Raw genomic sequence first — 19,070 nt, 5'->3', positions numbered from 1 at the left:
AATCCACCAACTCTTGTTGGTTCTAAGTTACCTTTTCATTTCTTCAATTCTTCCTACAGATACAGGCGCTCTGTGGAAGGTCATATGTCGCCGCGGCTGTGACTGGGAAGAGAGCTTTGTCTTGCTGAATGGTCATCTTCGAAGATGGCTAATCAGTGCCCGCGAAGCTTTGACTGAGTCTGACTGGCTGCACACAGTAACATTGGAAGATATAGAGCTCCAAACAAGGTATATATTGTTCATTATTGGGCAAAATGCATCCCCTCAGTCGAGCTTTTTAGCTGGAAGCTTGCAAACCGAACACCCTCCGTACCGGCCGTTTGGAGTGAGGGCAAGCGTCGCATTGATTTGTCATGTTTTTCAAGGCATACAGGCTGGTGAACTTGAGGGATATGAATCCAAGGAAATCTGGACTCGCGACCAAACCTTTCTGTCAACGATGGCATGTCGGCTCAAAGAATCGCCACTGTTTGGTGCCGAGGTCTCAATTTATCATTTGCAGTCTATGATACTAAGCCTACAGAGAGCTTTTCAGTGTGAAGAAATCCGTGTTTCCAGCATGGAACCCCGGATCCTGAGAATTGAAAGCCAATTAGAAGTGGCGGGATATTACCGACAGGCTTTTCTCGCGTTGAACCCGATGTTGTTGCCAAAGATATTGGATTGGTTGAGTGAAGCTACTACTATCCCGACTATTTCTGGTACACTTCAGATTCGCAATATTGAAATGCGACGCGAAAGAAGTAGGTCAATTGATTCTAGACTCATTCGGTATCTGATATGGACTAAGGCAATCTAGCCTTGCGTCTTGCAGACATTTTCACATCACTTACGTCACAGCGCCTGGACGATGCTTTCCAATCAGTACGTGAGATCCTGAAGTCCAAAGCGGATAGAGTCATTATCATTGAAATGTTTCATGTCAAGTCATTTGAAGAAACATACAAATCAAACTAGTCCTGTAAGTCGCGGTACAACAAACTGAGCCGAAAGACTCCTAACTGTTGCAGATCCCACCAATGTTCGAGTTTTCCATGTTTGAAGCGGAATGAACCGAAACCTAACATGAATCTTTTGAGCCCTATATTCCAAGATGGTGAGAAGGTTGAGATTGTCAAACGGAAACAAGAAGCGTGAAGATTGGCCCGAAATGAGATGAAATGTTCATAATCTAAATTTGTACAGTAAACCCATGATGTAATACATAGGCACCCTTTTTCACCCAGAGAAAGGATCCTGTACCGGAGAAATTGTTGTGTACCGAACGGAAGGGATGGCGGACCCACATGCGGGAGGGCCCGAGCCCCCTCGCACGCCTGGAATGACAACGACCAACGCGTTGGACAACTTTAATCCAACTACTGCGCCTCGGACCAGAAGACAGGCTCGACCTAGCGATGGCCACACCGCCGCAACGCGACCCGAAACCACGAGTTCCGGAGACAACAATGGACGCGTCACGACCAGAGAAATCTGCCGACTGATCGAAGGCTTAAAAGAAACGATCGCCTACCAAACCGAGCTCATCCAATCCACCAAGAACGAACTGCTAGAAGTGAAGCACGACCAGAACGTCCTCCACACGCAGAACGAAAAACTTCACGAGGAAGTTCGAGCCCTGCGGGCGCATATTGACGCCCTCCCTTCACCACAGGCCGCAAACTCATGGGCCACAGCAGCAGCGAGCCACCCACTTTCTCAACCAAACCACCAGCGCCCAGACAAGGACCAAGACTGCGTCCGAATTAGCACTCAGCGCTCTTTTGTGGACCCTAGAGACAATGAAAGCAACGGACCAAACACCTTTGGGCGATATCTCCCAACGGAGACCGCAAACATCCAAATCCGCACGGCGCTGTCGAACGCACCGTCCACACAAGACGCCCATGTAGCCGGGGTTGGTACCACCAAAACTGGATATGTCATCCGGTTTAAAGACTCAGAGTCAGCGGAAGCGGCCCGCAACAGCACAGAATGGCTGAACAAGCTAGGAAACAACACGAAACTGGTCAAGGCGCGGTTCGGCGTCGTGGTACACCGGACCCCGACTGAGGACTTTGACCTCGAAAATGCAAACACACAGGCAATTGAGAAAATCATGAAAGACAACGACCTCACCGACCGAGGACTCCGGATCGAGGAGATTGCGTGGCTGAAGAAGAAAGACAAGGCTCTGGGGCATCACGCGTCCCTCGGCATCTGGTTCGACTCCGTGGAAGGAGTTGAGCATGTTCTAGACAAGGGCTTTCTGGCCGGCCGGAGATTCATCGACAGCGTGGAACGCTGCGAACTAAAAAGAAAGAGATGCTTCCGGTGCCAACGATTTGGACACCTCGCATGGTCATGTAAAGAAACGCCTCGATGCGGGCATTGCGCTGGCCAACACGAGCGAGAACGCTGTCCCCCGGGCGTGAGAGCCCGATGCCTCGACTGCGGTGGTGAACACCCAACCAGCGACCGCCAGTGCCGAACGCCGGCAACCTCTAACTCCCAATGTTAGAGACAAACCTACGCATTTTACAGTTAAACATCATGAAATCGGGGCCGAGGATGGAAGCGCTTATCAACGACCACCAAAACCAGGACCTGGATATACTCCTGATCCAAGAACCGTCTATCACCACCTATCAAACACACGTCAACCACAGCGCCTGGCGACTATACCGACCGTCTGCCGAGACCGATGTAGGTCGGTTTCGCAGCCTGATCTATGTCAACCGTAAAGTCTCAACCTCTTTCCATCGACAGATCACCTGCGACCACCCAGACATCACGGCAATCAAGATCTGGACAGCCGATGCTCAGTATCTTATCTTTTCGGTTTACCTTTCATGTGTCCCGCTATTAACGCCGGGTGAGGCGTCGGCAGAACGAGCCCTCACGGCAATACAGAACACAATCATATACAATACCCATGAGGCCCAAAAAGCGTAATTCTCTCGGGTGACTTTAACCGCCATCATCCGATGTGGGGCGGCAACCACATCCAGCCACAGTTTATCGAACACGCGAGCGAACTAGTCAACTTCTTCCAGACGCACAACCTCCATGGTTGCCTTCCGCGAGGGACAGCAACTTTCTGGCCCCTCAACGACCCGGGAAAGAACACCACCATTGACCAGACGGTAACGAACCGACCAAGCCTGCTCATCAAGTGCCATCTCTACCACGAGAACTATGGGTCAGATCACCGCGCAACATACTCAGAATGGAACCTAAGACCCCAACGCCAGCCCACCACTAAGGCTAAGAAAGCCTACGACCGTGCGGACTGGTACAAGATTGCCGAAGACGTACGTCGACAACTGGACCCATGGAAGGAGGTGAAGACGAGACCGGCACTGGACGAGATTGTCGGAAAGTTCACAGAGGCGACGGCTAGAGCGGTGGATAGACACACCCCTGACCTGCGACCAACACCATACTCCAAACGCTGGTTCACCCCAGCTCTCAAAATACAGCAAACCGAGGTCAATCAACTACGCCGGACGTGGCAGGAAAGCTGTGCAGATATTGGGCGACACGACGCCCGCTCCGCGACCCTCTTTCGAGAGATGCAACACAAACGGCGATTATGGACCCGGACTATCGAGAAGGCGAAGGCGGCACATTGGAAACAGTTCCTTGATGAAGCCGGGAAAGGGAAGCTCTGGAAAGCAGCCACCTATATGAAACCACAAGAGGCCTGGGGATGCGTGCCGGCGTTGCACGTCGGCGCCGAGAAGCTCATAGAGAACGAGGAGAAAGCGCAGGCTTTCCTAGGCGCCTTCTTCCCGCAAATGAACGAACCCGACGAGGACTGGCACACCCGGACGCCCCCAGAACTCCCGTGGTATACCATCACCGAGCTAGAGGTCCAGCGATCCTTAAAAGCTGCAAAGGGATCATCAACACCTGGCGAAGATGGCATACCAATGCTCGTGTGGAAACAATTGTGGATATACCTCAAGAAACAGATAACGGAAATCTTCGCCGCGTCCATTAACTTAGGGTACCACCCGATGCGATGGCGAAGCGCGAAGATTGTGGTGCTGCGGAAACCCAAGAAACCAGACTACTCGGTCCCTGGGGCCTATCGCCCGATCTCACTCCTCAACACACTAGGTAAACTCCTTGAGGCAGTAATGGCACGACGATTGTCGTATCTTGCAGAAAAGCACGGTCTGCTTCCGGACACCCAGTTCGGAGGGCGACCAGGTAGAACCACTGAACAAGCCCTCTTGGTTCTCTCCAACGCGATTGACCGGGCGTGGTATAAACAGAAAGTGCTAACGCTGGTGGCATTTGACTTGAAAGGCGCTTTCAACGGAGTCAACAAAGTGAGCCTAGACGCTTGCCTTCGGGCAAGGAAAATCCCAACCGTGGCGAGAAAATGGATCGCGAGCTTCATGAGCGACCGCCACGCAAGCATTGGATTCGACGACTTTCGCACTGAGATGACGCCGCTGGCGAACGCAGGATTAGCACAGGGTTCTCCCCTGTCGCCTATCCTATTTGCATTTTTCAACTCAGACCTTGTCGACCAAGCCGTCACATTCCACGGCGGGGCATCCGCCTTTATCGATGATTACTTCCGCTGGCGAGTAGGTCGCTCAGCCGACGACAACCTGACCAAGATTCAGTCTGAAGACATCCCCCGCATTGAAGCATGGGCCCAGCGCACCGGGTCTTGTTTCGCAGCCGAGAAAACCGAACTCATCCACATCACCAGGAAGAGAAGCGAGCAGCTCCAAGGCCAAGTGGTTATGAACGGGAAGACAGTCGAACCGTCGTCCACTGCCAAACTGCTAGGAGTGATCTTCGACCACGAGCTCCGCTGGAAGGACCACATCCAGCAAGCGATCAAACGCGCAACCAAGGTCAGCATTGCTTTGGGTCGACTGCGGCATCTGCGCCCTGAGCAGATGCGACAGCTCTACCAAGCCTGCGTTACACCGGTCGTGGACTACGCGTCAACGGTCTGGCACGACCCTCTACGAGACAAGACTCATCTCCGACATTTGAACACGGTCCAGAGGATGGTGTTGATCCGCATACTATCAGCTTTCAAGACGGTGGCCACTGCCACCCTGGAAGTAGAAGCACACATTCTACCAACGCACCTCCGTCTCCGCCACCGAGCGCAGAACACCATCGCAAACCTCCACACTCTGCCGCGCGACCACCCCATGTGGGACACACTGCGGCGAGCCCAAAAACATAGGGACAACATCGGATCGTACGCTCGTTTTCCACTGGCGGAAGCCCTGAAGACCATGAAGCTCGAAAGATTAGATGAACTAGAGACGATCGACCCACGACCGCTACCACCGTGGCGAACCGAGCCCTTCTCGGAGATTGAGATCCACTCAGACCGAGAGACGGCAAGGGAGCGGGCAGACGCCGTTCGCTCCACGTCCGCCACCGTGGTCTATTCTGACGCCTCGGGACGCGAAGGCCACCTAGGCGCTGCTGTCGCTGCACTCGACAACGACCTCGAGGTTATCGAATCCCAGCAGATCCAGGTGGGACCCATGGACCGGTGGTCGGTTCACGTAGCAGAGCTCATAGGCATCTTCTACGCTATCAGTACAGTGTTCAAGATCAGTCATCAGCGGCCAAGAACGGAACATAACGGAACAACAACGGCAACGATTCTCTGCGACAGCAAATCAGCGTTGCAAGCAATCCAGAACCCCGGTAACAAATCAGGGCAACGCATTATCCACGCGATCCTCCAAGCGGCCACAGAGGCTCAAGCAGCGGGAATCGCGCTCCGTCTCCAATGGATACCCGGACACTGCGACAACCCAGGAAACGACGCAGCAGATCGGCTGGCCAAGGACGCGGCAAGCCCTGGCAAATCACATTCCTTCCGCCCTTTGCTGTCAAGGACGAAGGCGCTTATTCGCGAAAACATCCGCGCTCAGTGGAGGCGGGAGTGGGAATCATCCACCAAGGGCGGTCACCTGCGGAAAATTGATAACACTCTGCCGGCGGCCTACACCAGGAAACTTTACGGGAATCTACCTAGGGGCCGGGCGTACTTGCTGACACAGCTACGCACGGGCCATAATTGGCTGTCCACCTTCAGGAACGCCATTGGCTTCCGCGACGATGATCGCTGCGCGTGCGGCGCACAAGAAACAGTCACTCACGTCCTGGTGGACTGTCCAAAACTGCAGGAGTTGAGAAGGGAATTAAAAACGAAGATTGGGGATGCGTTTAACAGCGTATCGAGTCTGCTGGGAGGCTCCAAAGAAGGTGAGAGAGGTAAGCCAGACATCGTCTCTCGGGTTAAGACGGTCACAGCCGTGCTTGACTTCGCCGAGGCGTCACAACGGTTCAAAAGTCGCGCGCCATGAGGGCAGCCTAATAACGGGAACGGCAACTAGGCCACGACAGGCCTTGACGAGGCTCTAAGTTCGTTTTCAGGAAGTGGAACATCACATATGTACATACACGTATATATATAGCTGTGGTAGCCTGCATATCGCTTTGCGAGTTGGACCCTAGAATGAGGTACAAGTGTGATAATTCATCTATATGAAGAGATCCAGCTATTTGTAGTTGCAGCAGCTCATCTCCCTGCTGCCTAGCGGAGTGTCAGCCTAACAGGCAGCCACTTCTATAGATCTATATACATCACGTGACCTGGGATCCAACTCTCCCCCTGTGCCAAGGACCCGAAGGGGCCGAGGCACCTCAATGATCCCAGGATCTGATCCGGCGATTTCTTTCCTTTTTTCCAACAAAGGTTCAGATTCGATAACTCCCCCTGAATGGAGATTCAGACGCTTTACAAGGTCTTCGTGTGTAGACCTCGGTAAAGCTTTGGTGAAAACATCTGCCAAGTTGTCCTTTGTATTGACGCGCTGGGTATCAATAAGACCTTCCTCCACCTTTTCCCGAATGAAGTTATGCTTGACGTCAATGTGTTTGGCTCTGCTGTGGAACTCTGGATTCCTGGTGAGCTTCAAGGCTGCGTTATTGTCGATATAAAGGGGAACTGTGTCAATATGTACTCCGGGGATGCGGAGGTCATTGATAAAGTTGCGAATCCACATAGCTTCCTTCGCAGCCTCGGCGCATGCAATGTACTCCGCGTCCATGGTTGATGTAGCCACTGTTTTTTGTCTCTGGGATGACCACGATATGGGCCCTCCAGCAAGCGTGAACACCCATCCAGTTGTTGACTTGCGCGAGTCCTCACATCCGGCAAAGTCGCTGTCGACGAAACCCCTCAGCTGGAGGCCGTGTCTGTCTGAATAGACAATTCCCTTCCTGGGGTCGCTCTTCAGGTATGTAAAGATCCGATCAACAGCATCCATGTGAGCCCGATTTGGATTGGATGCATATCGGGCCACATAACCTGTAGCATAGGCAATGTCCGGTCTTGTCTGATTGCTACTAAAATTGAGCGATCCGACCTTCGACTGATATTCTTTACGGAATTTGGTTTTGGCGACGTAGTCGCCTTGTTTCGCGAGCTTGATTTTTGCGTCAAGGGGAGTCTTGGCAGGGGCCGCATCTTTGAAGCCATATTTGTTGACCATTCGGTCGATATATTGTTTCTGATGGAGATGGATCTCTCCTGGCTTCTGCTCTATGTGCATTCCTAAATACCAGGAGCACTCCCCCTCGTCGGATATCGGAAATTCCTTCGAAAATTGACCCTTAAAATTAAGGATTTCCTGAAGGCTTCTACCCATCACGTTTATGTCGTCCACGTGAACTTCGAGGATGAGCCCTGTTCCGTCATTAATGAAAACACATGGATCGTAGGCAGAGATTCGCCAACCCCAGCGGACAAGAGTATCCCGGAGCTTCTGATACCACGCTCGAGGTGACTGCTTCAAACCATAAAGGGCCTTCAGGAGCAGTAAGCAGCATCCACGAGGTAATTGCACATCTCTCGGAACTTTCATGTAGACGGGTTTGTCCAAGTCACTGTTCAGGAACGCCGTTTTGACATCTCCTTGGTGAATGTGCCAATGACAAAGCGCCGCCAAAGCGAGCAAGATGCGGGTGGAAGTCGATTTGACCACAGACGCAAACGTTTCCTCATAGTCAATGCCCTCTTCTTGTTGAAAACCTCTTGCCACTAGACGAGCTTTACGCCTAGTGACTTCGCCACCTGGTCCATACTTGTCCGTAGTGACCCACCGTGAGGTAACCGGTTTGATGCCATCCCGAAGTGGAACGACCTTCCATGTGCCTTTTTCTTTGTGCGAATTCAACTCTTCCATCTTAGCCTGGTGGTACTTTGTGCTCCCAGTGCCATCAGTTCTCAGCTGTAGAGGTGGTGGAATGTGTTCGGAGTATACAGATAGACCGACTTTGAAAGTTTTGTGGCTATCCCTGGCCGCCCCGCGTCGATTGTAATTCTCAATATCATGTGAGTTGGACTCGATCGTCTCTCTCACTGATCCCGGCTCGTGGGAAGCTTGAAGCTTCCTCCGACTAGCGTAGATTTGGTAATTTTCCCGAAGATTCGGCTCGGTCAGGCCTTTCACCTCGAATGGTCGAATCGCCCATGACTCGTACGTTCCATCAGATCGCCGATAATTGCAATTGGCGACGTGACTGTTATCTTGTGACTTGATGCATGGGTAACAAGGTTGTTTGCCATCACAATTCAATTTCATTCTTCGACAGCGTACGCATTCCTCATCAGACGGATCTCCTTCCTCAAGAGGTCCCACTGAGGAGAAACCTGTTGGAAGTGGGGAATCAGGAGCGCGATAGATTCTAGTTAGCAAACCATGCTGAGCTTTGTAGCTGCATGTTGACTTTCCGTGGATGCATGCCTTGCAAGGTCGTCCGCGGTCACATTTCTTTCCACTTCTACTTCCATGTCTGCACTGGTCACAAGGACGTAAATCCTCTACGCCCTGCGGCCGACACGCTAAGCGCTGAAGAAGGGTGCTGCACTTATTGCATGGAATCTTCCCATCGCATGCTATTATTTTTGATGCGCACCGGTAACATTTCTGATCTCGAGGGACTGGTGCAAATCCGAGATTTTCATGCCTTGCTTCTTTTTCAGCTTGTCTTCTCCTCTGTCGCGCTGTTGATTGTTTTGCTCCATCCAAGTTCCAGTTGCAATTCAATTTTGCTTTTTGACATCCTTCACATTGTGGATTGCTTGGATCAACAAGAAAACACGTGCGGTTTGTCTGAAAGCATCTTCTACATGGCTGGTCCTGTTGTACTCTTCCAATTAATTTGCGCTTGTGGCGGTTCTCAGGAAGAATCAGGCGTTTCGTTTCCTTTGACTGTGGTCTGCAGCCTTGGTTTTCTTTCCTGCAAATTGAACAGGGTATTCCTTTCTCAGCAGAGTCGCATCTTCTTCCGTTTCGGAAACAACGATCGCATTTATCATCATCAGGTAGAAAATTCTTCATATGATTACCGCCATGTTTTGCGACAAACTGCCAGTAAGCCTGTGAGATCTTTTCGTCTTCCGAGTAGTACCAGGAATCGTCGTTCGAGTCCGATAAATCTGAGTCTGAATGGTCTAGTTCGATGTCACGTAGTCCGTGAGTAGCTCGACGGCTTTTCCTTGGCGCTACTATAGGTTCATCCGGAACCTTGCGTTTAGCCATGCCGGCGTGCTTGGTTTGATTGAAATACTTGGACACAATTGTAGGACCCAAGTCTCTGTCATCGGTCTCCTCTTCATCATCGGCGTCTTCGACCTCATCTTGTGACCCGTGTGTCGCTTCAGAAAATTGGTGCTCTTGGTCAGCAATTTCCTCATCCGAGGAGATTACAGTGTGTTGATCATGGCGGGAGCCACCGTCGTCATGGTCACTGTTTGAATCACTTGAAGGTTCTGACCCGTCTTCCGAGGGATTGTTGTCCGTAATTGCAACATCTGGGGTGGGGATCCTATCTTCCAAACACGGTGCATCATGTGGATCGCGCAGCCCTTCACCGTCTTCGATCCTTGCAACGCCGATTCGATAGACCTTGTGTTTCTCTGGAGAATAGATATGGTATATTGCCTCACTCTCGCATCCGACAAAGTAGCCTAGCCAGCCACGAGGGTTATGTAACTTTGTCATCTCAGCCGTGTTTCTCAGCTCTTGCGGATACGTGACATATGCTCGACTGCCCCAGATTCTTTCTCTTGTGAGAGTTGGTTTTATTCCCCGCAAGGCTTCATATGGTGTTTTTGCATCCTTCTTGCGTAGTGCACGCGCTGGAGTTCGATTTTTCAGCCAGACAGCATGTTGTATAGCTTCGGGCCAGAGGTTCTCGGGAATCTTGGAAATTCGTAAGAGCTCGTTGCCCTTTTCAGAAACAATCTTCGAGACTTGTCCGGAGATGGAAGTTTCTTGAACCATAGGTGCGGCCTTTTCACGAATAGTACGGTTCGTCCTCTCAGCAACACCATTCTGATAATGCGCATATGGCTCGATAGGTTCTCGCGCGATGGAATGGGAGCTGCACCATTTGCCAATCGGTCCCCTTTCAAATTCGTTGTCAAAGCGACAGCACCGGATGGTAATATTGAAAACCTTCTGGATCAGTTTGACCAGCGATTTGAAAACTTCAAAGAGCTGATACTTTTTGTCGAATCGTGCGCTCCAAGTATATCGCGTACAGTCGTCGGTAATGAACAAGAAGTACCTAGTTCCATCAAATCCTTCGATTGGATATGGTCCCCACACATCTATGTGAACCATTGCCCCCGGTTGTTGAGCATGACGCGAGGCAGGGTCGCGCGGAATCTTGACCAGGGCCCGTGTTGTCGCACAAACGGGACAAACGGCTTTGAGCTTGGCTTTGATCTGCTTCTCAGTGATTTCCATCCCAGTTGAGCTACGCAGCAGATTCAGCATGTTTTGAAAGCCTAGATGCCCTAACCTCCGATGCCATTTCCATACAGGGTCATCGAAGTCCACTGTGGCTGCGATGACACCACCTGTCATATTATCACTGGGAAGTTGTGTGGCGCCGAGGTGATATAGACCGTTGCCGAAGATGGCGTGTCCGATCATGTGTCCGGCATCATTCATCCATGTCATATACTGCTCATTGTAGATGCCGGTTACTTTTGCCCTCTGGGTGAACATCCCTCCCGAAAATAGGTTGCATTTTCCTCGAGGAGCATAGGCAACTTCCGAAAGCGAAACTTTAACTGGAAACCCATCAGGGCTTTTTAGGACAAGGTTGACAACTCCCGTTCCTTCAATTTCAAGGGTAGTGGACCCGTCTGCGGTACTGATTTTTAAATTGGATGGGCGGAAAGTATCTTTCTTGAACCATTTCATGTCATTAACGATATGCATGTTCGCTCCGGTGTCAGCTAGCCATGTGTCTGTTGCACAGAAACTACCTGCCAAGAAAGCCCCCAATACAGGTTTAGAAAAATCCAACATCGCGGGCACTGGGTCCCCCATATCAACTCCCCCTGATCTCCGCAACTTGATGCAAGACATAGCTCTATGCATCTGTGGCGAAGGGTCAGCTGGTTTCGCAAGAGTTGAAGAAGAGGAACCCGTACCTAGAGCATCAGTCCGGATATAGGTGTCTTTAGAATCAGTGAGATTCATTTCTGCGACACCACCCATGCCATTATTGATAACGGCCCTGTTGGTGGTGTTGGTGATTTTTTCCTTGAGAGAACGTGGAATTTTCTCGGGGTTCTTAACCCAGCAATCATCTTCGCTATGGCCAGTCTTGCCACAGCTAGGATAGGTACACTTGAGGTGATTTCTGTCCTCCCGTCTCGGCCTGTAACGAGTAGGATTGTCTATATTCATAGTGCTGCTGTTTGTCGCATCTCTCTTGGCCTTGTCTCTGGCCTTTCTCTCTTCTTTCATTTGAAGTTGCTGCATTTCTTCAACATGCATACGTTCAAAAAGATAGTCTAGATCGGGGGAGTCGTCAGGTTTGGTCGACCTAATCCAATCATACTTCTCTTTGAAGCTGCGATAGTTAGGAGGAAGGCCGTGAAGAAGAGCGGTTGCGAACATGTCGTCAGTCATATCATATTTGACTGTCTTGAGATCAGCCTTGATCTGACGGACTCGGTTGGTGTAGTCGGTCACAGATTCACAGTGATCCAGCTTGAGATCATGTAAGCGATTCAACAGGATATCACGCGCACGTTCATTTGTGACAGCGTATCGCTTTTTGATAAATTCGTAAGCTTCTTTGGCGTCTGCAAAATCCTCGATCTCGATTTTAATGCCGTCGGAAATCCAAGCGTCAAGCAATCTGCTTGCAAGCTTCATCTTTTCTTTCGCATTCTTGTGTTCGTTGTGGTCGATCTGCCATCGGAGTGTGTTATTGGTCGTCAAGACAACTGCCTGGCTATCATCCGTCTCGTTTTCGTCATCGGTCGTCGGGCTTAAACTTTTCTTGATCCGAGTGGACCGACGAGTTTCGGTGTCAAGAACCTTCACAAAGTATTCGTCTTTGTTGGGCTTGGGAGGGACGACTTCTTCGCCCGTGAGAAACTCAAGCACATCATTTGCTCTGGCTGCTCGCTCAAACTCGCGTTTCCAACTGATGAAGTTGGTCTTGCCTTTCAGCTGGCGATCTGGTTTGACTTCATCCATCTTGGATTATGTCTTGTCTGGTGCCCTGGGTTGGGCGACTGGGGTCTGGGGTCTGTGGTCTTGATCACTGATCACTTGTGTCCATCCAAAGGCTTGTATAGAAAAGAGAGGCTCATAACCAGTTGGACCCTAGAATGAGGTACAAGTGTGATAATTCATCTATATGAAGAGATCCAGCTATTTGTAGTTGCAGCAGCTCATCTCCCTGCTGCCTAGCGGAGTGTCAGCCTAACAGGCAGCCACTTCTATAGATCTATATACATCACGTGACCTGGGATCCAACTTTGCGAGGGGTCGGGGTAAATGAAATCATCCATCCATCCATCCCTGTAAACCCATGGGTCTGGAGGATTTCCATCGGTAGTATTGTTGATCGACCGCACTAAACGCGGATAAGTGCGGTGAATGAATGTGGTGATGAATACTTGATTACAGTTGTCGCCGTAAATTTGCTCTCAACAGTCACTTAACCCATTGTGGCTAAAGAAGTCCTCAAATTGTTCTCTACATATAAATGTAGCTTGCTTCCTGCCTTACTGTACACCAAACCTTGAACTTTGTGAAATTCCCCTTTACGGCGCTGTTGCCTACTCCTTTTCCAACTCCAACTTAGGGATCACAACTTACTCCCTGCAACCTCCTGAATGAGACCACTCACATGCATGATTCTGTTGGCTGCCTCTGCTACCGCCGCACCTATCGCTATTCCTTTCTCCAAACATTTCCAACTCAAGTTCACAGGCGCCATCATCCAAGAGCATAACAACCTCTATGTTTACGCATACCACACGGGCGCAGGCACTTATGATGCAGCTCTGACCAAGGATCTAAGTACTACTAGCTCTGTTTCTGAAATTGGTACCAAATCTCCGTTCAATTTCCATGATGAATTACCTTCGTGTGTCTATGAGCTTAAAAAGGCATCGCGCGAAATGGGAGATGAGGGCAACTGGAAAGCGGCCCTTGAAGAAGCCAAGCACGACTTCGTGGAACCGGGGAAACTAACAGATCTATTACGAGAACTTACTTGCGAGGCAATCTCCTTTGTCAAAGAATACCAGCTTGTCACCGTGCCGCCAATTGCAAAGGAAACACCGGCGGCACCAAATATACTTGTCCGTACTCGCCCCTGGAACGTCACATACTTATTTGAATACGTACTAACAAACATTATCTAGCTTCGGGTTCGATCTCGATTAATGAAGGACAAGGAATTAATTGATGTTCAATCAAGCGCAACAGCTTACAGTGGTCAGAAGCAAGTGGCTTGGGTGGATGACTCGGTAAGACTCTAATATTATGGCTGTTCTCCAGAAGGCGATCTATTACTGGCATTTGACAGTTTGTGACTGGTATCATAATGTGCCTCGGCTTTTCTCCTTGAATCGCGATCATGGTGCCAGTATTCCCTCCAGGTGCAGGAAATCAAATTAATGGTGGAGTATATCAGATAGACACAGTAGCATTGGATTTCACTGCAAGGCACTACATATGAGGACTCTTTGATGAGTTATATTCTCCTTGGCTGTAGCGAGCTTGGTTAGAACTGAGATCGAAATGAAGAATCAAGTTCTGCTTCAAATTAACGAGGTATCGAAATCAAAAAAATCTTACATCAATGGGCAAAAGCTTGATGCAGGAGGCACAAGCCGACAAGGTAGTTCCAGTGGCGGCTAAAGTGCTTCAAAATCAAGGGTTTGAAGAACGAGATAGAGAGAATCTGGAACACAGCCACAAAACAGAATCACTGATCCATGATTATTTCTCAATGAATAAGCAAAGGAGAGGTAGTATTGAAAGACCAGTACGGCGAGGTTCAAATTCATATGAACGAATTGACTTACTTTGATAAATGGATGAAAGCGCGTTCATCTCGTGATCTCACTAGCGTCCCCATCGTGGCCAGTCAAGGACGAGTGCGCGTAGCAGCTTAATTCCAAGAAGAATAGTAGTGGCGGACCATTTTGGAATTATCAACTACTATTGTTCTCTTGTCAGAACATTTGATGGAAATATGTATAGCCCATGCAATAAAGAGTCCCAGAAGGTCAATCTTACAAAAGCCCGTAGGTCCGTCAATTTTACTATCATCAGTCAGCCTCCTGCTAACAGCTCTATTGTCAGAGATCGAGCATATATAGTAGTTTGGGTGTTTGGTCGCTGACCAAACATTGTGCCTTTTTGGCCAGCTGGCGTAGTGGTTAAACGAAACCCCTCCATGATCCGTCACATCTATCAATGCTAGGAAAGCATCTTGACCCTAGGGGCTCTCTTGCTCCCAGGAGGTGTTCAGAGGTCTCTAGGAGCAAGACAGCAGCTTCCAGGAGTCGCGTGGCCCTAGGAAACCTGTAATGGCTCCTGGGGTCTAACACCATCACCTCGAGGAATCAAAGCCAGGTTCCTGTTGACGACTTATTGATGCCTAGAGGCGTAAGTGGCGCTCCTGGGGCTATAGCTCAAACCTTTCGAAATGACGCAATTGCGCAGATTTATGCGCAGGATTGCTGAAGGTGTTGAGGGCTTTCCACGGATTCGAAAGGTGCTATGGTATTCTAAGATCCTGTGTGAGGGTATCACGTATCTGTTGATGAGGAGCGTGTCTTTTCAATGAAGGGTCATATTAACAAAAGGTATAGTCGACTCTAGATACAAGACGTAGCGCGAGGAAGCAAAAGCAAGATAGCTTCCTCGGTTCAGGGGAACCCCGATGCGCCATGTGGGTCCGCGTCTTCGGTTTAGCGCGTATGCCTCATCTATATCCTTGACATCCTGAAACATGCTCCCGGGGGCTCTGCAGCTCCTGGATCTGGATAGTGTATTCCCAGAGCCAATTAGATCTTCCGTCAGGAGCATAGTGTAAAAATCCTAGGAGCAGATTTCGTATTCCTGGAGCCTAGAATATCCCTAGAAACTAAAAAGCATTTCCTAGGGGTGCAAAGCGCCTAGAAACGCTTTGCGATCCCCAGAGCCGATTCTATTATTTGCAGACCCAAGCTTACAAGCACAAGATATATGGCTCACCACGAATCAGATCACTTCCCCAAGAATTCTGGACCCATTGTGGCATTAGACAGACACCTTTGAGGGGATTAGATAAAGCATTCAGTACTATCAACATAAAGGTCATTCAACGCAGTCAAACTTTGCCTAGAATCCGAGGACTTTTAGCGCTCTGTCAAAGACTGGTGATGATAGTGGTGTAAACCTCGTGGTGATTGTGGTGGGTGAATGCACCTCAGGTTTTAATTCTCGCTGGGATGAACGCGCCAAAAGACATATATTGAATCACAAAACTCTACTCACACTCGTTAGACTCATGAACACCAGCAGTAGATAATATAAAAGTGAGGTTAAAAAAGCATAGTGAAGAACGTATCTCAACATCGGTCATAAGTTCAAAAGTTGACACCGCCAACAACGATGGTCACATTTCAACGGGACGGGTCAAGCACCCGCTCGCGTGTCGCCTGACGCTTCCGCACTCCAGAGTCTTGACGGACGGAACACTACACACAACTCAGACAACCAACATTCAAGCGACGCCCAAAAATCACACAATCCATGATGCGGAGTGATGAAAATGTGGGCACTATTGGGAAAATTAAAAAATGAATCACTTTCATTGCCTCAATATAGAAGACCGAATATTCAACACTTGGCCAACGTTTCTTAACCGACTCAGCTTCACTGTTTTTCAACATGACCAGCATTTTCGCTCAGCGGGCATCTCAAACAGCTCTGACGATGTCGCTGCAGATAGTTGCGGTATTAGAGTCTGCCTCACTTAGGATAGGCATGGTGTCCTTCAACGTTTGCTTCTCAGCAGAGCACACGCGACTGGAGCTGAGGAGCCTATAAATACGTCCTCCTCCCCCCAGCAACTGGTTCTGCAATACTTTTCCTTGGCTTCCAGAGTCGAGCAAGCCTTCCTTTTGAAGCACCAGATAAGTTCTTCCCTCTGACTATACTGAAATTTCAATGCACTGACATCTATGGTTACGTTGTGGACCGCCACGGGAGTGCGAATGAGAATGTGATTCCCACCAAGTCCACTTGCTACAGTACCCATGCCAGCCCGCCAACCAAGGTCATGGGCCAAGAACATGATGCATAAATTCTAGACGTTCGTCGTCCACGATAAGGTGAGTTGAATATCGCGCCTCTGGCCGCGTCAAGTCCGATGCCTTGTGCCAAGTTTGTGCTACAGACACGAAAATCACTGACAGTAGCATGCCATTGTAGCAGCCCATCACCAACTGCGGAAACTCTTGTCACGAGAAAAGCTATTCCCGCCAAGTCAGATAAAACTGCGGGCCGACGCGCTCCATCGCGTCTCCACCTCAACCGCGATCGCACACTGAACGACGGTGTATCTCTACAAGGAGTCCTCCAATACGACTGTACAATCATAAAACAGATCGGTTTGTCGCCCGCGTTTTCCGTCTTGAAAGCCTGCCCTACACACCCAGTGTGGCTTTCCCAAACAAACTGATTGGATACAACGCGGCATATTGATGACAGCGTTGCACAAGAGACATGGGTATGACGACGATCGTGAATGACGGACTGTCTGAAGCATACCGTCGATCACCAGGGACTTCTTCATCAACAACGTATAGTACAATGCCTCGTCCAACTGAATCAACACTGGCTGACTCTGATCTGATTACAGGCAACCCTCGGATTCCCATGAGTCGAATGCGAAGCGAGGAAATTGCGTGTCTGTTCGGCCTTGTTGGTACTATTGCATGGCCTGTACCTTTTCCAAGACTATTGCTAGCTTCAACGGGTCGCCACCTCGACCTTCGAGTCGATTAATCCATCGATCAGTTTCCGGTGATCACCTCAACCTTGATGGGCCCGCTGAGAATTCAAGGCATACGAGCATGGAGACTAAATGCGGGTTCAGTCACGCTCCGTCGACGCATTCATATCGAAATATCCGACCCTCAAGCTCGAGAGGTAGAGCAAATAACTGCTCGTCCCGTTCGGAAAGCTCATGCTTTGCTCTACGTAGCGGCCATGAAATTCACAAGGCTGTGGGGACAGACCCCATTCTTTGTGAAAGGCGTTACAGCGAATATTCTGGTTCAGCTTTGAAGCGCCCTCGAGCCGGGGGGCGGGGTCCCCCAGAGACCCCCTTTATGGGGGTCGGCGAGGCAATTTCCAATTGCCGGGGGTGCCCCCCAAGGCGACGGGCAAGACATCTATCCTAGCCCTTTGATTCTTGCATCTCTTAAATCGCTCCCCATTGGTAAATCTTATCCTTTTATTATTGAGATTCCGGTGTTATCTCATTTCATCCATTTGCATGGAGCACATGTTCGTCCCCCGTGATGCACCTCTGTGTTTGTGGAGATCCCATCGTTCGCTGTATCATGTGATCCACGTGCGTATAAGGATCGGACGCCTTCCAACTCTTGTATGATACACGGAAATCATTACCGCCTTCCTCCCAGAGTACAACGAGCTGTCGTTGATGCTGGATGCTTTGACTCAACTTCTAGGCTCTCCTTCGTGGTAATCACTATGGGATACTCAGTTTCTTTGTGCCAGCCCTCTGCGCCATAATAGCGAACAAATAGGAGTGAAATGTCGGTAGACCTAGGCGGTTGAAGAAGCTGATGATCTCAGACATCGCTCCCAGCCTATCCCGAGAAACTATGAGACCACTTCATTGTCTGTGGTATCTCATTCTGTCGATCACTGTGCACTGGGTATACTGCTAAGAGCAAAATATCGAGGATGACGTGCAGCGTATTGGGCCTCGAATCTCGTTTGTGCTATGGTGTTAGGGCCGCGGATTCTTTGATGAGCTATATCATATAATCTATGTTTAGTAGGCATTTCAGTCGGATTTCTCCGCAATGAAAGCCAAGACCAGGAGCGTCTGTCGCTCGGAACCAGGCCGTGGGTGCGTTGATCATGCTCAGTACACTCCATTTGCACAATACGGCCTCCCAATGTTGACAAGGCAGAAGGTTTCCTGCTGCTGAAAGTGAGATTTAGTCCACTGTTCTGGGACTGTGTCAAGCAAATCTGAATGATCCGTGTGACAAACCACCCCGTGCGTCACCGCATCTTGCCCGTCGCCTTGGGGGGCACCCCCGGCAATTGGGAATTGCCTCGCCGACCCCCATAAAGGGGGTCTCTGGGGGACCCCGCCCCCCGGCTCGAGGGCGCTTTTGAACATAATCAGAACATGCGCTTGTGCTTTTCTGGTAGGAAAAAGCCTTTATGTACATCAAAATCAAACCTCCATGACATATAGACGTGGTTTGTAGAGATTAAACGGCTAGGGACCCGCATCCTCGCAGCGGCGTGGGGACCAGAACGCAAATCAATACTCCTGGCCTCACGTGTCACAGTCCGACTATGAGCTCAACTGGCATGGCCAGTTGCGTGTACATGTAGGTCGTCTACAAACGCTCGTGCAGATATCGGCGCTGCGTCATTCATCGGGCATCAGAGCTACATAGCCGGCAGGTAGAGCGTAGCACGTTGGTTTACTCGGAT

The 19,070-nt window shown here is 49.9% G+C and overlaps 2 protein-coding genes across 2 annotated transcripts; one reads left to right on the top strand and one right to left on the bottom strand.

Annotated features, from left to right (window-relative positions):
• Positions 1-9,235: 9,235 nt before the first annotated feature.
• Positions 9,236-12,554, bottom strand: N7511_011418 (uncharacterized protein; the record flags this gene model as incomplete). The annotated part of the gene is made up of 3 exons (XM_057133795.1): positions 9,236-9,285; positions 9,395-9,873; positions 11,908-12,554. The coding sequence occupies 3 exons, from the start codon at positions 12,552-12,554 to the stop codon at positions 9,236-9,238; spliced, it is 1,176 nt and encodes a 391-aa protein (XP_056978465.1).
• Positions 12,555-13,198: 644 nt separating this feature from the next.
• N7511_011417 (uncharacterized protein) lies at positions 13,199-13,988 on the top strand (the record flags this gene model as incomplete). The annotated part of the gene is made up of 3 exons (XM_057133794.1): positions 13,199-13,669; positions 13,733-13,805; positions 13,897-13,988. The coding sequence occupies 3 exons, from the start codon at positions 13,199-13,201 to the stop codon at positions 13,986-13,988; spliced, it is 636 nt and encodes a 211-aa protein (XP_056978464.1).
• Between the last annotated feature and the right edge of the window lie 5,082 nt (positions 13,989-19,070).

Source organism: Penicillium nucicola, assembly GCF_028828085.1.
Source record: "Penicillium nucicola strain IBT 29836 chromosome Unknown utg000014l, whole genome shotgun sequence".
Classification (NCBI taxonomy): Eukaryota; Fungi; Ascomycota; class Eurotiomycetes; order Eurotiales; family Aspergillaceae; genus Penicillium; species Penicillium nucicola.
The sequence above is the reverse complement of the archived record's forward strand: the minus strand, read 5'-3'. Positions and strand labels throughout refer to the sequence as shown.